General features: G+C 35.8%; 1 protein-coding gene across 1 annotated transcript; it reads left to right on the forward strand.

The window, feature by feature from the left end:
- Window positions 1-8,399: 8,399 nt before the first annotated feature.
- Window positions 8,400-14,098, forward strand: LOC131772038 (uromodulin-like). Its single transcript, XM_066166316.1, has 7 exons — window positions 8,400-8,469; window positions 9,335-9,600; window positions 9,764-9,881; window positions 10,335-10,457; window positions 10,639-10,758; window positions 12,207-12,341; window positions 13,692-14,098. The coding sequence occupies exons 1-7, from the start codon at window positions 8,400-8,402 to the stop codon at window positions 14,057-14,059; spliced, it is 1,200 nt and encodes a 399-aa protein (XP_066022413.1). The 3' UTR covers window positions 14,060-14,098.
- Window positions 14,099-20,594: the final 6,496 nt, after the last annotated feature.

The raw sequence follows: 20,594 nt of genomic DNA on the forward strand, positions 1-20,594 counted from the left end.
TTTAATTTGGAGATTTAACAACTCGATATGATTAAATTACCTTGTTGTTTGTTTACACACTTTGCATCATTTTGCTCGCTCAAGTCACAAACACTTCTGCCATTTTCGAAGGGAAGCAATGCGATTCCGAGCATCACACTTTCCACAGTGAATGAAAAATAGCAATATTTCACGAATATGTTGTTGAAAATCTAAAATATGTGGTACCAGGTACATTTTTTTCGCGTGAAATATCACCCGTTTTTCGCTGCCATTTTACGCGGTCTGTGAGGATGTTCTTTCAAGGGCTTAAGTAATCCCAAAATCGATGTGCCCAAAAACATCACTCACTAGAATTGAATGAGAATAGCTGTCCTAATATCGTGTGAAGTTTGGTGTTGATTGATTCCATTTTCATCCTTAAACGGGGCTTGGTTTTTGCAGTTAATTTTTGATTGTGCGTCATGCGGAGCCTGAGCTCCGGAAGCCTGAAAACCGCGTTTTCAGATTTTCGCAAATTTATGAAAATTTAATAATCGCTGAAACTTAAAAACATGATTTTTGAAAATAGTTTATCAAAGGGTATCTTTGAGCAAAATATGAGCAATTCACCAAAATGGTCGTTGACGGACAATTCTCGATCCTGACAGGCAGCCATTCTTAAGAAGTGTTCAATGCTTCGAAGATTGCTTTCATATTTATTTCTTAATCCGCAGTTCACATATAAGATTTTTGTATATCCACAGCAATTTTTGCTTTGTAGTCAGGAATCTCGGCTGCGAAAACTTGAGGGAAATTTCTAAGCTTTTATGGCCTAAAACGAAATCAAAAATAACAATTCCTTTTTACTAAATACTCCGAAACGAGCCCACGCTCGCTGTTGCGCCATGGTAAATTTTTTTTTTTTTTTTTTTTTTTTTTTAACATTTTTTTTTATTTTCACTTAAAGCACAAATACTAGAGTAATACAAACAAATACAAAGTTAATTACACTAACGCTTACGCTACTCACTAACACTAATTACGAAATACTACATTACATTACATTCACAGTCGGCTAGATTTAATTTATGTTGTGGTTATATAATAATATAAGCCTAATTTGTACAAATACTTCTACATCAAATTCCTTTTTTGGTAGAACGACTGTATATACAACTGCGTCTATAACTGTTAATACCCGATATTCATCTATTGAGTTACAATAACATGTTTTCCCATTTTTTATAATGTATAGATTCTTTTTTATTCTTTTTTGCAATCAAAAATTCAGATGTTTTAGCCTTCAGTAAGGATACAGACGGCTTGATATTTTTACAACGACATGAATAAATGGTATATTTTCCAAGAATGATTATGTGATTTAACAAACAATTCCCAGGGTTGTTATCGGAAATACCAAAGAGGATTGTTACCTCATCAAGCTTATCAATTTTCATATTGTAAGTATTTAACCAAGAAATAACCGAAAGCCAAAAGTTTTTAGTGTAGGTACAGCTGATTAGAAGATGCTCAAGAGTTTCTTCGTGATCTCCACAAAAGGTACACATCGGAGAAGGAACCAAATTCATTTTATATAGGATTTTATTGGTGTAGAGAATACGATTTAAAATTTTGTATTGAAAGGCTCTCGTTCTGGTGTCAAGAGTGACTCGACCCGGCAATAGATAAATATTTTTCCAGTCTATATTACCTGAAATATTATATACGGAATTAAACTTAGATTGGGCAGTTGGAGAAATCTGGATTCGTTTGACCAGGGTGGAATAGATTGATTTTGAAGTCATTCTAGTTATATCTTGAACATCGTCTGAAATTCGGTCAATTCGGTTGTTATTATTCTCTCCAACGTTAAGGAGCTGTTTCCAGTTAGGCAGAATGGCGGAAAAAATGCCTTGTAGGAGTAAGTAATCTGACAAGGAGAGATTTTTCTCTCTAAAAGCGTCCCACCTTTTTAATTTTGAGTCATTTGAGAGAATATCTCCAAGTTTCACAAAACCTGCTTCTTTTATTCTCTTGTTGTATATTGATTTCTTGTTAATCAAGAGGTTCTGTTTGTTCCAGATAGTCACATTTAAAACGTCCTGTTTTGTAGCAATTATATCGTGATTGCCATTAAAGTCAGACAAAATTTCAAGACATTCTTTATAAAAAGAAGGTAGTTTACAGGGTAGGCGCGATGGATTGAAATTGCACTGAAGCAGAAAACTGGTTCCTACATTCTTAAGATAACGAGACAAGAAAACTTTCCACGGACTACTATTATCATCTATATACCTTGCAAGACACACAATTCTTTGAGTTTTAATTAAAGATTCAGGGTGAGGCATTTTGAGGCCACCGTCTTCGTATTCACTAATTAAGGCTAGTCTTTTGACTTTGTCTTTGCCTCTCCACACGAAATTGAATATCACAGAATTTATGCTTTTAATTATATCCTTATCAAAAGAGATAAAGGAGGCCCGATACATAAACTTAGGCATAGCAAATGTTTTGACTAATTGAATTTTACCAATTAATGTTAAGTTTCTCCATTGCCAGCAACTTAAGGACTTTGTTATTGACTTTAAAGTAAGGTCAAAGTTAAGCTCTCTGCTTTTACGCTGATCATAAGTGAAAAATATACCTAGTATTTTAATTGGCTCATTCACCTTATTAATATCGAGAGCTTCGTGATTTCGATAGGAACTTCCTAACCAGTAGGCTTCTTTTTTGTCCTTATTTAGTTTAAGCCCTGAACATTCACCATATGTGTTCAATAAGGAACTAAGAGAGTCATAAGATTCCTTATCGCGTAAAAAGTTTGTTATGTCACCGGCGAAAGTGATACATTTGATTTCTTTGTTTTCTACTACTATACCTTTTATATCTCGAGTCTGTTTGACAGCGGTAAAGAGGGTTTCCAAGGCTAAAATAAATAAGTAGGGCGAGAGAGGGTCTCCCTGTCTAACCCCTCTTCCGATTGAAAAAAGAGGAGTTGCTACACCATTATTCATAATGCAGCTGGATATATTAGTATAGAAAAGACGTATCCACCTAATAAAGGATTCTCCAAAATTGAACTTTTCCAAGGTCTTAAAAAGGAAGTTCCAACTTAAGGAGTCAAACGCTTTCTCGAAGTCAATGGTCACCATGAGACCGGGGAGATTGTATAACTTTGTATAGTCCATAATATCACCTATAGTTCGTACTGCACCAAAGATGTTCCTTCCTTTCACATATGCGCACTGTTCAGCACTAATTAAGTCGGAAAGAACTTTCTCGAGTCTTAATGTTATAGCTTTGAACGCAATCTTAACATTCACGTTTAACAGAGAAATGGGTCTCCAATTCGCAACATCCTTGTTGTTTATCCTTGTTTTTCTTCTCAATAAGTTTTATAATTCCTTGTTTTTGGGAGTTTGCCAATTCTCCTTTTCCATAGGAACTGTTTAAAGAGTCAACTAACAAATGTCCTAAGGTGGGCCAAAAAACTTGATAAAATTCTCCTGTCAGGCCATCGTTAGCTGGGGATTTTCCGTTTTTAAACGTTTGTAGAGCTTTAAAACACTCCGCCTTTGTAAGAACTCCTTCACAAATTTGTTTGGCATCTTCGTTTAAAGTTGGCAAACGACATTGGTCAAGAAACGCATCGCTAACATTGTTATGATTGGGTGGGTCGCGGTTAGAGTACAATTCAGTATAGAAGTCATACAATTCTGATAAAATTGATTTAGGATTAGTTATTAATTTACCGCCTTTATCAAAAAGTTTACGGACGCAAGGGTTGCTCATCTTTCTACTTTCTAAATTTAAGAAATATTTGTTATTTTTCTCACCATGTTCATACCAATTGGCTCTAGAACGAATAACATTACCTTGAATAATATAATCATACAGTGAGTTGTACTCAGATTTGATCGTTTCCAGCTGTACAGCGTTATTTTCTGTCGGATTAGAGTCAAAAATCTCTTGGCATTCTTTCAATTTATTCTCGATTTCGCAAAGACGACTTCATGGTAAATGGTAAATGTGCCGATTTGGGTACTCTCTCTCGCACTCGGAGAATACTATGGTTCACAGTGGTAAGGTTTATGTGGTCAGTTTGGCTCCCGCCCTAAGATCTGTATTCCCACGTTTTTCACGGAATTTAAAGTTGAGACAAATTTCTGTTCCCTCATAGATAAAATGAAAAAATGAATAAATAAAGCCTGGCATATTGTAATTTGCTAGAGCTGAACATGATAGTAAAAAAAAAAAAATATCAAAACTGACTAAAAAGATACGAGACGGAGTTGACTCAAGGGTAAAATTGTTATTGAGGCTCCGGGTAATGGGCTTCTGTAAGGTGTACTGTTTGCCACGGCGAAAACAAAGGATACTAAAATTTTGTAGAAAAGAAGAAAGGTGCTTTGAATGGAGCAATTTGATAAAATGAAAAATAACCTAACATACTCTGTTATTATTGCATAACATGCTCATGGTAAAGGTTTAATTTTTTTTGTAATTTTTTACAAGAGAGAAATTAATTTTGTAAACTTCTTTAAAGTATCCGGTCGGTCAATCTAGGAAATTTTGAGCAGATGATCATATCGCAGTGTGCAGCCTCGGATACATCACGCAATATAGTCTGATAGCACCTGTTTAGACGCTTCAAGCACGCAAATAATGTTGGTAAACAAGTCTAGAGCATGTGAAGCTGTTTAAGTATTACAACTGGTATTATAGTACAAACTGATGGTAGAAAATAATATAAAGACTCATACAAGGAAAATAGACCCGTTTTAGACAATTATGGATGACTTAAAATGTCTGACAAAACTTCCGTCTTATCAATCTCAATATATACTGTGACCGAATGTATAAAATTCACCAATTACTCTAGTCAATCTACTCTATTCACCTCATTACTCTAGTCAATCCGTTTATTAGGTTAAATTATTCGCCCGATATTGTTTAACCAATTTAGCTTTTTATACAAACAGCCCAAACAGAAAGAGGGAAGTTCATTTCTAAAATTAGTGATCGTCTCGGTTTGAAAACAACAGTTTCTATCGTAACCATAGCTACCAGAGAGTAATTAAAGAAAATATGTTTGGCTCAATAACACTATAGTTGGACACAAAAGAACGTTGGATCTTCGAGGGTAAGAAATGATCGTATTTAATGGAGAGATAACTCGAGTTTGAATTTCGTGTCATGGGAAGATTTGATATCCTCCCTTAACTCCTCTATTTCTGTGTAGTTGAAATAAAACGAAAATGAAATATACCGAGATTTCAAATGTGGATATCACCAACATTTGGCGGGAAAACAGCGTCAGCCTCTAGAAATAAACAAGACCATTATCCTTGATTTCTAGTTTCCTACAACGGGTATACTTCTTAAACCTTTTCTCAGCGATATTTCTTTATGTTTATAATGACATCCCTCGTATCTCCATCATCACCGTAAATAGAGAAAAGTACTACATTATAAAATGTCAGTGCTGGCGGTTCCAAGCTCCTCAAAACTTGTTAAATGGAAACGACAGGATATTCCACAAAACAACGATAGAGGATTTAATACAATGACGATGCCTGCTGTTTGGGTTCAATTTATAATAAAGAAAAATAATGGTGGCGAAAACAATCTTCTGCATTTGAAATATTCAACTTGCCGAAAACTATGGTTGTTTTTGTTTTGTAATTGTGAAGATTTACGTTCACAAATTGTTTTGTCTTCTCCTTATCCTAAACTTAGACTGATATGCGGCTCGTTTGAATTCCGTTCAAATTATGGAAAAGTATAGAAGTCGATTTGCATGGCTCCCAATCAGAAAAATGAGATGGAGAATCAATTTTGGCTCACAGATCTCGTTAACCTTAAGTTTGCACCAATTTATAAAAGTATGTTGTTACAAAATAAATTAAGATTCAAAAACCGATCTCTAATGAAATGCCTTTGGCACCTGACCTGACAGGCGACACTTTCAAAAAACCAATAAAAATTTTAAAACGCATTACTCTAGTCAATCCGTGTATTAGGTTAAAATCCTTCGCCCGATATTACCAATTTAGCTTTTTATGTAAACAGCCCAAACAGGAAGAGGGAAGTTCATTTCTAAAATTAATGATCATCTCGGTTTGAAACCAACAGTTTCTATCGTAACCATAGCTACCTGACAGTAATAAAAGAAAATGCGTTTGGCTCAATAACACTAGAGTTGGGCACCAAAGAACGTTGGAACTTTGAAGGTAAGAAATGATCGTATTTAATGCATGGTTAACTTAAGTTTGACTTTCATTCCATGATAAGATTTGATATCCACCCTTAGCCCCTCTATTTCTGTGTAGTTGAAATAAAACCAAAATGAAATTTACCGAGATTCCAAATGTGGGTATAACAAACTTTTGGCAGAAAAAAACAGCTTTAGCTATTTGAAATAAACAAGATCATTATCCTTAATTTTAGTTTCCTACAACGGGTTTAATTCTTGAACTTTTTCTCAGCGATATTTGTTTATGTTTATAATGACACCCATTCTCAAAATTGTATCTCCATCATTAACGCATATAGAGAAAAGTGTCAAATTATAAAAAGTCGGTGCTGGCGGTTCCAAGCTCGTCACAAATTGTGAAACTCGAAACGACAAGAAATTCCATTAAGGGATGAGAGAGGAATCAATGTAGTGACGAAGCTCGCTGTTTGGGTTCAATCTACGGTAAAGAAAAATGAGTTGATGACAAAAATATTCTTCACTTGATATATCCAACTTGCCAAAAAAAATTTTTTTTTTCTGTACTAATAAAGATTTCCTTTCACAAATTGTTTTGTCCTATCCCTAACTTAGACAGATATGCAGCTCGTTTAAATTCCGTTCATATTACGACAAAAGTGATAATTTTGAAATAGAAGGACCTTGAAAAAATATGGAAGTTGATTTGCATGACTCCCAATCAGAAAAATGAGTTGGGAACCAAATTTTGGCTCACAGGTCTCGTTAACCTTAAGTCTGCACCAATTTTATCTAACGGAGGAAAATCTGAATATGTTTTATAATTTAAAAGGTCTTCCAAGGAAGGCCTTGGAAGCGAGATCCGATACTGGATGGTTTTGCTGAATCCAATCATACATTACGGCACACCTTTTTTAAATATCAATCTGCTGTTATCCTTGAGATGGAGGTGGCGCATAAAACAACACTCAGAGCGTCGTCTCACTAAGGCTCTGCATTAAGTACAGTAGCTGTCTACACTGGGTCGTGCTCAATTGTTATAAGGTGTCTGATGGGTTCTGCCTCGACACTCTTTATTCTGTTCTGATGTATCGAGACACAGGTCGTAAGTTGCTCGGAAAATTTATGGAATTTCTGTTGTTTAATATCCACTGTTAACAGAAGATCTATTGTTTGTTCAAACTAAAGGGCTTATTCGAACTCTTTATTAATTCATTTTAACGTTAATGTATGTCGGGGAAGATAAAGTGGCTAATTATTTAGGACTTTAAATTATTGCGTTTCCGTATTATTTCAAGTAAGAAGGAGAGTCAAACTAGAAAGTATTTTGCTCAATGTGGAGAAGTGGGTGGTACAACTTAACAACTACAAACACGATATTCGAAATTCAAAAAGGAGTTTCCCATAATCATTTCTTCGAACTGGAACAAGAGACTCACAATCCATCAAAGAACGTGGCTAATCTTATAATTTCAGATTTATTTCAAAGTATAGTCTAAATAAAGGATTCATGTTTTTTGAAAATGAAAGCGAATGCAGGAATAAAGTCTTTTGGCGGATAAGGTTACGCCAACCTGTCTGGTCCTACACACCGATTACTATTATACACTGGATTTCGTGAGCGGGACTGTCGGTACATAAGGTCTATTTTTATTACCATATTTTTGTGAGAACTTTCTTTTCGTCAATTATTGACGCTTTAATTAAAAATTAAAAAAAAACACTGAAGCTAGGGATTGATCTTGAAAATTTGAAGGTGTTGTTTCTCACAAACTCGAGGGAAGTTCGCTTTTTATGAGAATGCATTATCGGAGTATGTTCACTTAATGTTCTTAAGAATATGTTTGTCATGTTATTGCCTTCAACGCACTCCATTGACTGTAATTATGATGCAACTGAAATTAATGTTATGGAAATTTGTGTTGCAAAATCACTTTTTCAAATCTGCAGATGAAAACCGATACAATCGTAGCCCCTCAAAACCAGTGTTTCGACCTGGCACAAAGGAAGACATTTAAAACGTGTTCATTCGCAGACATTAAAACGTTTATCCACGTATTTTATATGCAGGGGCAGGATTGACTGCTGTTATCGCTGTTTATATCCTATTGTCAATACTAATAGGTCTCTTTCTATTACTTAATCCAATATTAAATGCAGGTGGTCGACACGAGATGATGGCATACTAAAGCATCGATATTGTGCTCCGCTGTCTTGAGAAAGTATGGAATTTTCAGAGTTTCTAATATTCGCAGTCTGGACTTCATCGATGATTTACTTGACGTTTGGTAAAGGTGAGTTGCAAAATGCGAATCATTTTCTATCCCTATATTCATACTTCATCCCGTGTTGTCTTATTTCCCATCATTCTTTATTTCTATTTCGCCGATTCATAACAGTTGATGCACTGAGCTTATAACGTGTCGTTATGACAAAACTAAAAAACTGAATTCAACAAACATGACTTTTAAGGAAGGAACCTCAGTCTTGTAAACTTGTTTTGTAGATATTAATAGTATTTAACAAAGGAGTGTTATTATGATGGAACATATCGGAAATTTGAAGTTGTTACAACAAAAAAACTAAGAACAGCTACGATGAAGAATTGCTTCATTCAAAACCACTTCAATCCTAAAGCTCAGCTCATATTTACATGGAATGGTAATCAATTCTATCAAAAACATTTCGTTGTTGTTGAGCAGGAATTCGATAATTTGCACAGAAGAAAAATTTGCGGCTCATAGCCAACTTAAGCGGAGTCATTTTGTAAGAGAACAATGCTGACATTTGAAATAGAACACGTTTTCTGGTTTTAAACATTTGTTTAAAAAAAAAACCCTTTGACGCAAAATCCTTGTAGGTATTACTCTTTCAAGTGGAGACTTCAAAACTTGCCAAACAAGAAATAGGATGATTGCGGAGACCCTTGACAAAATCTTTGCACAGAAGCTTCGTGTAATTTTCCAATTTTGCATTCTTTCGAGATTAATCTCACTGCAAGGATACCTTGACTGAATTTTTTTCAAACAAATATTATTCAGAACATTTAAAACTCTGTTGCTGTGATTAATAGGAAAATGAAAATCTAACGAAAACGAAATCTATTTTTTTTGCGACGGAAAAGCATATTATAATTATATTTCAATTTGTCTGTTTTAGAGCGAGAGCGCGCAATGGTATTTCCAGACTACTACTTCTTTGCTGAAAGACGTTTGGTAAACCATACTATCGAAACAAGAAAAGTCAAGAACTTTGATGTTTGTGAGCTTTTGTGCTACCTGAACGACAATTGTGTCAGTCTTAACTTCAAAAAATATCCTGACAATAATGAAGCAGTTCACATCTGTGAACTGAATAACGCCACGCATCTGACATATGACAGTGACTTGACAACTGATACCAAGTTTTATTATCGTGGCTCGAAGGTGAGTTTCACATCGATTTTTCTTGAAATTATCGCCTCGGAGTGATATAAAAACAATTATGAATGTTTATGAAAGTTTTCGTTTATTCGATCATTAGTTATTTATTATTCAGTATTTATCCCTCCATCTTTCTTTCGTCATTTAATTTTTTTTTCTCCTTCAGAACGCTTGTGACAAGAGTTCCCACTGCCAAAATAACGCAACTTGTCAGTCTGGGTTTACACTCAAGGGATATCGATGCTTGTGTCCTCCCGGATTCAAGGGAGAACGTTGTGAAATAGGTAGAAGTCTTAGTCAACACTTGAAATGACGTATATGCGAGATTTTGTCTGATTTTCAATACTGGTATGACAACTGTCCTTCAGTTGGTGAAAATGGCGTAAATTTGTCTCACTGTATGTTGTGCTGAATCTTTCCAAAAGAAAATTTCTTACTATAGTTTATTGAGCGTGTGTATTTGCTCGTTTGTATATTTTCGTTTTGTTTTGGTTTGGTTTGTCTGCTTGTTTGCTGTTTTGTCGTATGCTTGATAGAGTAATTGCAAGGATAGTTTAGAAATAATAGCTGATTGAAAGTTCCAACCAGAGAGCCACTTAGAACAAGAAGCTTTAAATGTCTTGAGGTTTTTCGAAACTGCTAAGTTCCTATGGCTCTTTGAAAGAAACCGAAATGCTAATGACTTTAATTGATAACTTAATTATTTTTTTCTATGTTTCTTTGTAATTTTACGACAGATATTGATGAATGCGTAGCAACTCCTAGCAAATGCCACAATAAGGCTGCGTGTAATAACACACACGGATCATACGTGTGCACGTGCAAATCTGGATATATCGGAGATGGGCGGAATTGTATAGGTACCGTCAATAGTCTCAAAAGTCTTTAGATTATTTTTGACAAGTATATTGAGTTTTCTTCATGTACGACAATCTCGCGTTGAAAATAGGCACGACTTGCAATCTTTAACACGGTAATGGATTATGCACGGCAATGTTTGCATAATTTTGAAATCCCATTTTTTTATCTCTGATCTGATAGACGTTGACGAGTGTAAAGGGAACCACTCTTGTCACGAGAATGCAAACTGTGCCAACACCATTGGATCATATGTATGCAATTGTCAGCCTGGATATACTGGAAATGGACAAAATTGCACAGGTGAATTTTGATAGATTTTATTTAAATTATAGAGAAGCCTTCACTGTGCACTGTTCTATTGCGAAGCACGCAGCAATCAGTTTGAGCACGAAAGAAATGTAAAGAGAAACATGAGACGTAATCGGGGAGGATTTTCGTCTCTGCTCATGTTATGATAACTTTAATTAACCTTAATTTGATTCTTCTGTTGCAACTTGCCGGCTCGCTTGTTCCGAAATTTCACTTTTGACTGACGGAAAAAGCTTAAGAGAAGATCGGGAAATGGTCAGACATAGTACAATTTTGACAGCTTTAGCTCAGCTCCATGCTCCGATAGAGCACGCTCATTCAACTAATGACAGTGCGCGTTATGTCCGAACTTAAATCGTCTTTCATTGTTGTAAATGAATATCTTCGATGCTTTTTGTTTCTTTCTGCCGTTGGATGAACCTGACAATAATTATAGACGACGACGTGAAACAAAATCGCAAGTTTTATTTTGAACCTTAAAGCTAGAAGGTGTAAAATCTCGTAAATGTGCTAAACGACAAAATGTAGATGATGGGGAAATTTAAGTGATGTATAGTTCAAACAAAACGTTAGCGATCGGTGACGTAATTTTATTGACTACTCGTTGAAATTTTGCAAACTGCTGTATAACTAAATAGAAAAAATTTATCCTTGCATGTAATCAATATGCGTGCTCGATAATAACAACTTGAAAATACGTTCATATTTTTTTGTATCTCACCATCAGGAAGGCTGACTCTTTATCGCTTCAGGATGTCGTTGATATCCGATTTTTTTAGAAAATCTTTTTTCTTTCTGGAATAAATATTAGTGTCGAAAGACTACTAATGTTAAATTTTGTGTCATCAAGGTTCATTTATCTTGTAATGACAATTCTACTAGACCTGTACTTTGCATGCGGGGGCGGTGGTCTGTCCCCTTTAAAACAGTCGGAAATCGTTGATCAAAATTTGCAGGTGACACTTTACAATCTAGCGTCACAGAATTTTGGTGGTAAACAATTTTTGAAATTGTTAGATTTAGTGTGACGCCAAATAAACCAATGGCAGTGCGCGCCCGTTGCATCAAATATCTAATTTTGCGCTGTGACGCACAATATATTTTTAGACATGACGATTACAAATTGGATCTCTGTAATCAATAACAAAATACAGTTGTTTCTCCCAACGATGACAATTTCGTTCCATAATTAAAACCTGAAATTGTTTGCATTGTCTTATTATTTTTGCTTTACTTTTCTTACTATACTTTATTATTGACTGAATTTTAATTACAGCACGTCGTTGACGTCCGATTTTTTAAGAAACATTTTGCCTCCATTTTTTAAACATCAGTGTTCAAATATTACTATTACCAAATTTTGTGATAGCTAGTTATCTCTATCTCCTAGTGACATTCCTTGCAGTTTGACTTTGACGTAATATTATGTCCTCTTTCAGACATTGACGAATGCAGTGAAGCTCATACCGTTAAAATGAACAAATGCCATCCGAATGCCTTTTGCACTAATACTCAGGGCTCTTACAACTGTTCCTGTCATCCTAAATACATCGGGGATGGTTTAAACTGTGAAGGTATGTTTCGTATTTACCATGCCATTTATATCAAACTTAATTCTCATAAGCGCGAACATTTGCTCTCATTAGCGTCCAGGCTGGCGCGGACAAAGCTTTCCTTACTGCGCTTGCGCATTAGAGTATCGATCGCATTAGTGACAATTCACCACGTTGGAATCTTTGGAATCCTCTAACGTTAATTTTCAATAAAGTAATAATCCAGCTCGTGATAAAATAACCTGACATAACATGTTTTGTCGCGTCATTTGTCAGTGAGCCTCTTTGCACCAAAACCTCCACTTCTCCTCTTTGCTCGCTGAAGCTTTGGACTCATGGTCCCAATCTTTTTCCTCAAGACATTTGTTATGCGATTGTTGACGACGATACCTCTAATGCCCGTTTGTTGCGTGATTTTCTCCACAACTGCAGCGAAGGTAGACTCACCTCTTTCCTCTCCATTCTCTTTGGCAATTGAGTAGGGAAAATACCTGAAAAATTGAAACAAAATGTTAGTATTGTATGAAATTCCGTATCTCTGAGAACAAAAGGAAAAAAAATAAAATCGCCTAATTTATTCATGAGACTACTTACTAGTTAATACATGCATGTAAACGAAGGTAACAAATGGCTTGAAAATCTTCCTTTTGGACCCTCTGACCTTTTTGCCACGGCTTTTATGGATCCGTAGTAGACCAGAAGTAAAACCGGTGAGCGTGCTCCAATTTGAGTGGCCATTTGACCCATCTATATCAGTCGCAAATTAGACAAATTATATACCAAAATATAGAAATTTCTCGTTCCATTCGACTGTGGCGGTACAAATGAGATTCGATCATGCGCGAAAGAGCTAAGACCCACTCTTACGCGCTAACTGCAGTACGACACTTTGAACGTCTTCGAAAATTGCCTAATCGTAATTTTTAAAAAAAATTAATTTTGACTCATTAAATTCAAAGCTTTGGTATTTCAAAAAAGCTTACTAATTAGCTTTAAAATTCGTCCTTAAAATTTTGTTGGTAAATTTAATCATTATCCAAACTTCTCTTAGCAATCGAGCCAAAGGTTCCAAATTTGGTGTGTTCTTGAGTGAGACAGTCGTGGGGGCGTGGTCGCCAAGACTTGATATAGACTTTTGTTAACTGTGAAGTTTGATGTGAATTAGTTATGTTCTCAATAAGTTAGACATAATGCCAGTTTTTCGTATGGTAACTACATTAGTTACACCTTTAGTTTTCCGAAAGCCCTCTTTTAATGCGCTATTGAAGAAAGAGGAAACACACATTTAGATTCTGCTATCTATGGTTATTAAATTTTATTTCCCATATTTATAAATTTTGATGACTATACTCGTTTCATTTGACTTTGCAGTCGATCCTTGCTATGAATACAAAAATCTGAGTCATCGTAAAAGAAAAAGCAGTTACAATGCTCACTATCATGGAGGGGGGTGTGATAAAGGACCCGATGGATGGTATCGTTTTGCGGGAGCAGCAGGAACAAAAATGCCAACAACACGTGTGCCAGCATACAGGTGTAGTACAACCTACTCTGGTTGGTTGAATGGTGCCCATCCTACAGTGGAAGATGGTGAAGTTCTCCGGGAGGTCTGCTTTAGTGATAATTCTATGGGTTGCAAACACAATATCCAAATTTCTGTGAAGAACTGCTCATCCTATTATATCTACAAACTTTATGGGCTATCGCAATGTCCGTCGCGCTACTGTGGCACAGACTGAATATGCAGAGAGGAGTTTACGTAATAACAGAATTCATAGTCGTTGTATTTTAGGGAAGTGGCGTCACGATCTTTAATATTTTGCTAGATTTTTACGTTGGTGTCGCCTTTTAAATGCTATCATTAAAAAAAGAAGTCTTATTTGGAATGACAATAAGATTCATGACAAAAAAAAATTTCAGAAAACAGACTTCATTCTCGCTGTATAAATTATCGAAAAGTGGGTTAATATAGTTTTCAATGCGGTCCAATTCTGAAATTTTACACAACTTATTTTAGTACCTTTGGCTATTACTTCTTTTATTATCCTTATATCTGAGCATGATGTTTCCTTTTAAAACAAAACTACAATCAAAGATAAGTAGGTAACGGTATTATAACTTAAAAAGAGTTGTAAGAAAGACTCGAGAGTCATCAAGAAAACAACCCGCAATGTTTCAGTGTCAGATCTATTGACAAAGTCGAACGACAAAGTCGAAAGTCATTGCTTTCTTTTTAAAACAGTAGCATCCATTTAAGCAGAAGAGCTGTAAATAAATAAATCCGTCACTGTTCCATCACTTACAATTAAGGGGATCTTAGTTCAATATGATTGGAAAGACCACAACTCATTTCAGTACGACAGTTAACGTTGGGATTTTCGGTTGCTATTCACGTAAGAATGTTCAGAAACACAGAAAATCTGAAAAAAATTTCATCTCTAAAATTGTTATTGCGATAAAAAAAATAGTTCAATGTGTGAATGAGTAAATGATAAAAATAAGCCACATTGCATTTTATCACATTTCCTTTCGATAACAATCTATTTGCGTGTATACGGCACTAAGTCAACGACTACGCTAAATTCAAACAGTAGATGACGCTGTATCTTTTACAAACTTTTATTCACTATTACGACAACTGAGAACGAGTGTCCCATCGCAGCCAACTTAACATGATTAGTGTCGGAAGGAAGTCTAATTTTCCATCATGCTTCCACAGCAAGTAATTATAATCAATCTCAGTGAAGTTGCACACGATTAATACTAGCCGTGGTCTCGCGCGCTGACTCCGACCCTGACTCGCGTATTTGATATGCTGCCTCCTAAAAAAAAATACCGAAAGTGGTCGTTCAGAAGGCGGAAAGAAAAACATGGCTGTCTAAATGTCAGCTTTCCTTGCGTTTGCGCGCCACCGTTTGTGCTTACAGTGATATTATCTAAAGCACGTTCCATTTACTTTAATGATAAGCGACTTAAACTCATGTTGTTGCAAAACAAAATTTGCGAAAACAATCTTCACGTCTAATTTTTTTGTGAACTACGAATGGGGATTCCTACCTAACAAAACATAATACATCTCAGACATTTATATTCACAGACATTCAAACGTGCGCATATTGTTGAATTAGCAGTCTTATTGAGTCTACACGTACCGCTGCTAGACCATAATCTTTGATATCAACAGGTCGGTTTATTATTGATTAATCCGTTACTAAATGATGGTCGTCGACTCATAAATTCTACAGTGCACTGTCTGACGAATCATGGTATTTTTTGCGTTTTTCATGTGTCCCAGGCTAAAAAAATGATTCCTTGAATCATTTTGTCAGCCTTGGAGAATTTTGAGTAATGTTATCTTTTTGACAAGTAAATCATGTTGACTTTTACCTTAAGGAAGGTGTGAAATGTAACAGTGGGATGAATATAACTTGAATTAAAAAAAAAAAAAGAAAAGCGGAGAAAATGCAAGTTGAAAAAAGGTTTGATCGTGAGTTCATACTTTTCCATTAATCTACAACATGATGCCAGACAAGAATGATTGGTCTCGATGCAAATTAGCATGAATGTCTTCTTTTCCTGATAACCGTTCAATGAAAAGAGCCACAGGAGACCCCTTAACAAAATTCTCGAACGCAATTGGTTATCACCAAATCGATTTATAATGGTAATAGGGCCGATGGAGTCCAATTAAGTCTGTAATCATACGAGTGATCAACAAAATCCAAATTAATCAAAACAATGACAAAATTGGAGAAAGAAACTAGAAATCGGTAATACGCTTTCATTAAAAAAACAAACAAAAAACAAAAAAAACAACACAACAACGCATGCACATGAGGCGTTCGGTCCACTTACACAGGCATGATGTCTTAACTGTCTCTTTAACTGTCCTACTACACTGTCCTATTACAAGCATGACGCGCACACTGTCTTATTAGTGCTCAAATTGGGCTGGTAATAACCGTTCGCGTTCGGGATTTTTGTTCTAGTTTTGGTTGGAGAACTAATAGGTGAATAACAAATCTTTATTAACAAATCGCGGTCGTTCGATTTTGTTAATCACTCGTATGACTACAGACCGAATTGGACTCCATTGGACCCTATTACCATTATAATCAAAGTGCTCTGTGAGCAAACTCGTGAATTGACACATGATTTTTTAGATTATGTTTAATGTTATCTGGTTTAGGGAATTTTGTGGTTGATTGTCATATCTAGAGTACGAGCAGTAGTTCAGTGTTCGCTAATGTAGCAAAGAAACAAAGTAACGTTGGGATAAGAAGGCATTACAATTGAAATGATCATGCTATTACATTTGACAAGGTGGATGATGTCATGTGTTTTAAACGTCTATCATTTTTGTTTCTGGTTCGAAAGAAAAGGTTGGAAGTAAATGTGGGTGAAAAGTGAAATTTACTGGCTTTCGTTGTAAATATTAGAAAATCAAGGCAATACTGTCTTAATGAAAACATTACGATTCCCTCTTTATTAAATGAGACAAACGGGAACGAGTTTTGAGTGATATAACTAAGCCAAGCCTGCCACCGTCATTTTAGATCTCCGCCTGGGTAGATTTAAGTCACGTGCTAGGCAACGTATAATCAATAACAAGATAGAATTTCATTTCAGGCCTATTTATCAATTTTATGGTGTGTAACTTTCGCATTTTAGTACGTTGTATGTATGTTGAATCTTTAAATTGTCTTGAAACTTAAAAGAAAATTGTTCTTTAAAAATTCACTGAAAATCGGTAGCTAAAATTGTTTGTTTAGGTGTTATTTGATTTTCTTGTTAACTTGTTATTTTCGCCGGCATCTTTTGTTGCTTCACACAGGAAAAACACACGCGACGAAACTTAATGATCAATTTTGTCCTCAATCTCACGCTATAACAAAAAAAGCTTTTGAACATCTGTAAACTCCGAGCGCTTCGCAGTAAGTGATATTTTCAATGAATCTTCGGATTGTTTTCAAGTTCAAGGATTGTAAATTACAATTTTATGAAAAACGAAGGTTGTTCTGTTATTTCAGTGTGAATCCTTGAATGCTTGCCAGTCGCTGGCGCCGCTTGTTGAAACTAAAACGAAAAAAAAAGCTCTTTTAAGATTATCATTGGCTTCTTTTTCATCCCACCACTATTCTTAGCAACAAAGGTCGCCATTTCGTCTGTTTATTGCTCGCCAAAAACTATCAAATGCACTCAAAAGCCTAAAATCTAAAAAAAGTTTACAGGAATCGACCAATCGAGCGAGCGAGCGAATGCTATTCCCCACATCGTATCTATAACTCGCTCTTGCGCATGCGCGCAATTCACGAGTTAAAAAGGGAATAATAAAAAAGAGGAAAGAAAAAGAAGGAAAAGAAGACTGTCCCAGGCATAATTCAAATATGGAGTTCAAGAAATCGTCACTTTTGCTTTTCTCAACGCCTTTGCCCCTCTTCCTACAATGGAATCGTTTAAAAGGAAAAAAAAATACATCAGAACAAAGAAAAAACAAAACAAAAACAAAATACATATATGTTATTTTCCGGCTGGGAGGTTCGTATGGTGAAAAACTGTGACCGAGGTCTTGAAAATACTGCCCGAGGCCGTAGGCCGAGGGCAGCATTTTCAAGACCGAGGTCACAGTTTTTCACCATATGGACCGACCCTTAGCCGGTAAATAACATATTTATTGTTTGACGAAATTCTTTCCGAAAGAACCCGAATGATTTAGGGCTGTAAATACGGCAAGATCTTCCATAAACTGAACAATTTTTGAGTGAGTAAATGGTAGTTAAAATAGAGGTGATGCAAATTAAAGAGAGATGCCTCAGCGAAACATTTTCATTTCCGTAACGATAAAGGTGATTTAAAAGGCTTCCAAACAAACTTTGAAGCATTATTTTTACAAGTATCTGTCACAATCTGATACCTGTCAATTAGAGAGCGCGCAAGAAAAAAAAAAAGCGTAGGAACATTTGAAAAACATCAGAACTAGTTTGGCAAGGTCTGTCACGACAATGTTTTCTTAAAAATCAGTCAATGATATAACGGAAAGTATTATTCACTCTCATCGACCATTCATTCATGTATGAAGATTTACCTCTGTTCATTAAGTAAACGACGAGGAAAGTAATTGTGAGTAAATTCAATTTTTTTACTTTGAAGTTGTGAGAGTTTGCTCGTTTGTTTGCTGCAATGGCGTGTGTGACTCTGGTCTTTCCTTCACAAAAACTAAATTCGAACGGCACACTCCAACAAGACACAAGGGAATTTAATGCGGCCTTTCTTCAAAAAATTCCTTCAATTTCTGTTGTGCAATTTACGGTACAAATGTCTAAATTGAACTGAATTGGAAAGGATCACCGGGAGCGTATATTTGTTGTAGAACTTAAATTAAAACTTCGCTCGCTCTTTCACTACGAACAAATTGCTCGAGAAAATTCAGATCATGATTAAATGAATGAAAGTTCCATCGTTCAGTTTAACTGTAACCAAATAATTCACGTTTCAACTTTCTGGGTACTTTTTGTGAACGATTAAAATTAATTGCAGACGGTTTTTAGGCCGCTTGTCAACCAACGTAATGACGCTATTGTTTATTCAAATTCATTCTGAAACCAATATTTTTCTGTCAACCAAAGTGATTTGATAGAGAGAAAAGAGAGGATTCATAAGTTATTTATCGGCTTGAGGTAGTGACCGATGTGTTTGCTTAAAAATACTGCCCAGCGGGCAAAACGAGGTATATTTATGAAAAAATGACAACGAAATTTGGGATGTACTCCGCGACTCAAGAAAGCGTTACTGTGGCCCGTGGGCAGAGATAGGAAAATACTGACCGGGTAAAGAACCAATCAGATTGCAGGATTCGTTACCGTGCCCTCTAAAAAGACAATAAATATTAATAACCCCTCCAAATGATAAATGTTAAAAATCTGTCGATGCCAAATTACGTTCTAACACTTCTTCTAGTCATTTCCTCTTTTGGGGTTCATTACCTTAATACAGAATCTACATTATCTCTTTAAAGGAGCGATGCCAGCAAAAATAAACCCATGCAAATAAAAACCCACTTTTGATTTTTCTTAGGACTTTATACGCCCCCAAGAGGTTCTTCATAATTTCTTGGTGTCCCCCTCTTCCACTGTCTTATCTGAAACGATGAGGGAAATGCCGAGTTGGAGTTGGGGGAGGGGAAAGAACAGCCGAGGAACACTACAATTGTCCAAAGACCACTCTGCCTTACGTCAGTCTACTCATCAAAATTTTAGCTTTTCCTGGGGATAGGTTTTTTCTCGCTAAGGGTTTTCCAAACTTTTAGCGTATCAAGAAAAGCGGATCAGTTGAAAGTTGAGCAGGCTTTGTTTAACGATTAACAATGACCGTATATGGCTACTTTAGAACAATGGCGGAAACAGCTTTAAAATACACGCGGGATTTTTCAAAATTTCCGATTATCATACGAGCGGCAGATTTAAACCGTTGGCAAAACTGATGATACGACAAATCCTCCCCGTGGGGGTGATTCTGGTAGATTTTTTAGGATGCAAAGTCACGGTCGTATAGTCGTATCTGAAGTAAAGAAATTTCACCGTTTTTTCCTTTACATTGCTTAAAACTGGCGAAAGATATATTCAATTAAAGGCTCACTGAGCGATACAAAGGTGAAGAGAGCATGTGTAACCTGGTATTGACGTCCGAAGCCTACCACACCATTGAATCATGTAGAAGACTATCTTCATTTGCTGGATTGTTTAATGTACAAGTATTTAAATTTCGCGCTGCGTGAATGAAATTTTGTTCCTGATGTGCACAAAAAGGTTCATATTCTCCTTCCTCTAGCGTGTGATTTAAACCTGGTAATAACGTCCGAAGCCTCGCGCGTCGTTAATTCATGTAGTTTTAGGGGTATCTATTTCAATTCAACGAAAGGAGTTAAAAAAAAAAAACAATGAGCGATTGGAAATAGTCGCACACGCTTGTCAATTTCTCCCATTCGACTCGATTGTTCACTAAATAATCTCCTCCCACAATTTTTTTTTTGTTTACACAAACCGACATCTAATTGATGCCTATTCATTCTTTTCAGTGAATATCCAAAAAGCAGACTGACTCTGCTTTTCGGATATTTTTGCACGATTGTTATTAACATTAATGTTAATTACTTTTATTAAAAATCTTACCATTAAGGCATCTTTTTGACCCCGATTTCAAATCTTTTAGTTCGATCGTTACCAACAAATTTTCATTCCAGGTTGATAGATGACAGACTTTTCCCTTGATAGCTTG

This window comes from Pocillopora verrucosa, chromosome 5, assembly GCF_036669915.1.
Source record: "Pocillopora verrucosa isolate sample1 chromosome 5, ASM3666991v2, whole genome shotgun sequence".
Classification (NCBI taxonomy): domain Eukaryota; kingdom Metazoa; phylum Cnidaria; class Anthozoa; order Scleractinia; family Pocilloporidae; genus Pocillopora; species Pocillopora verrucosa.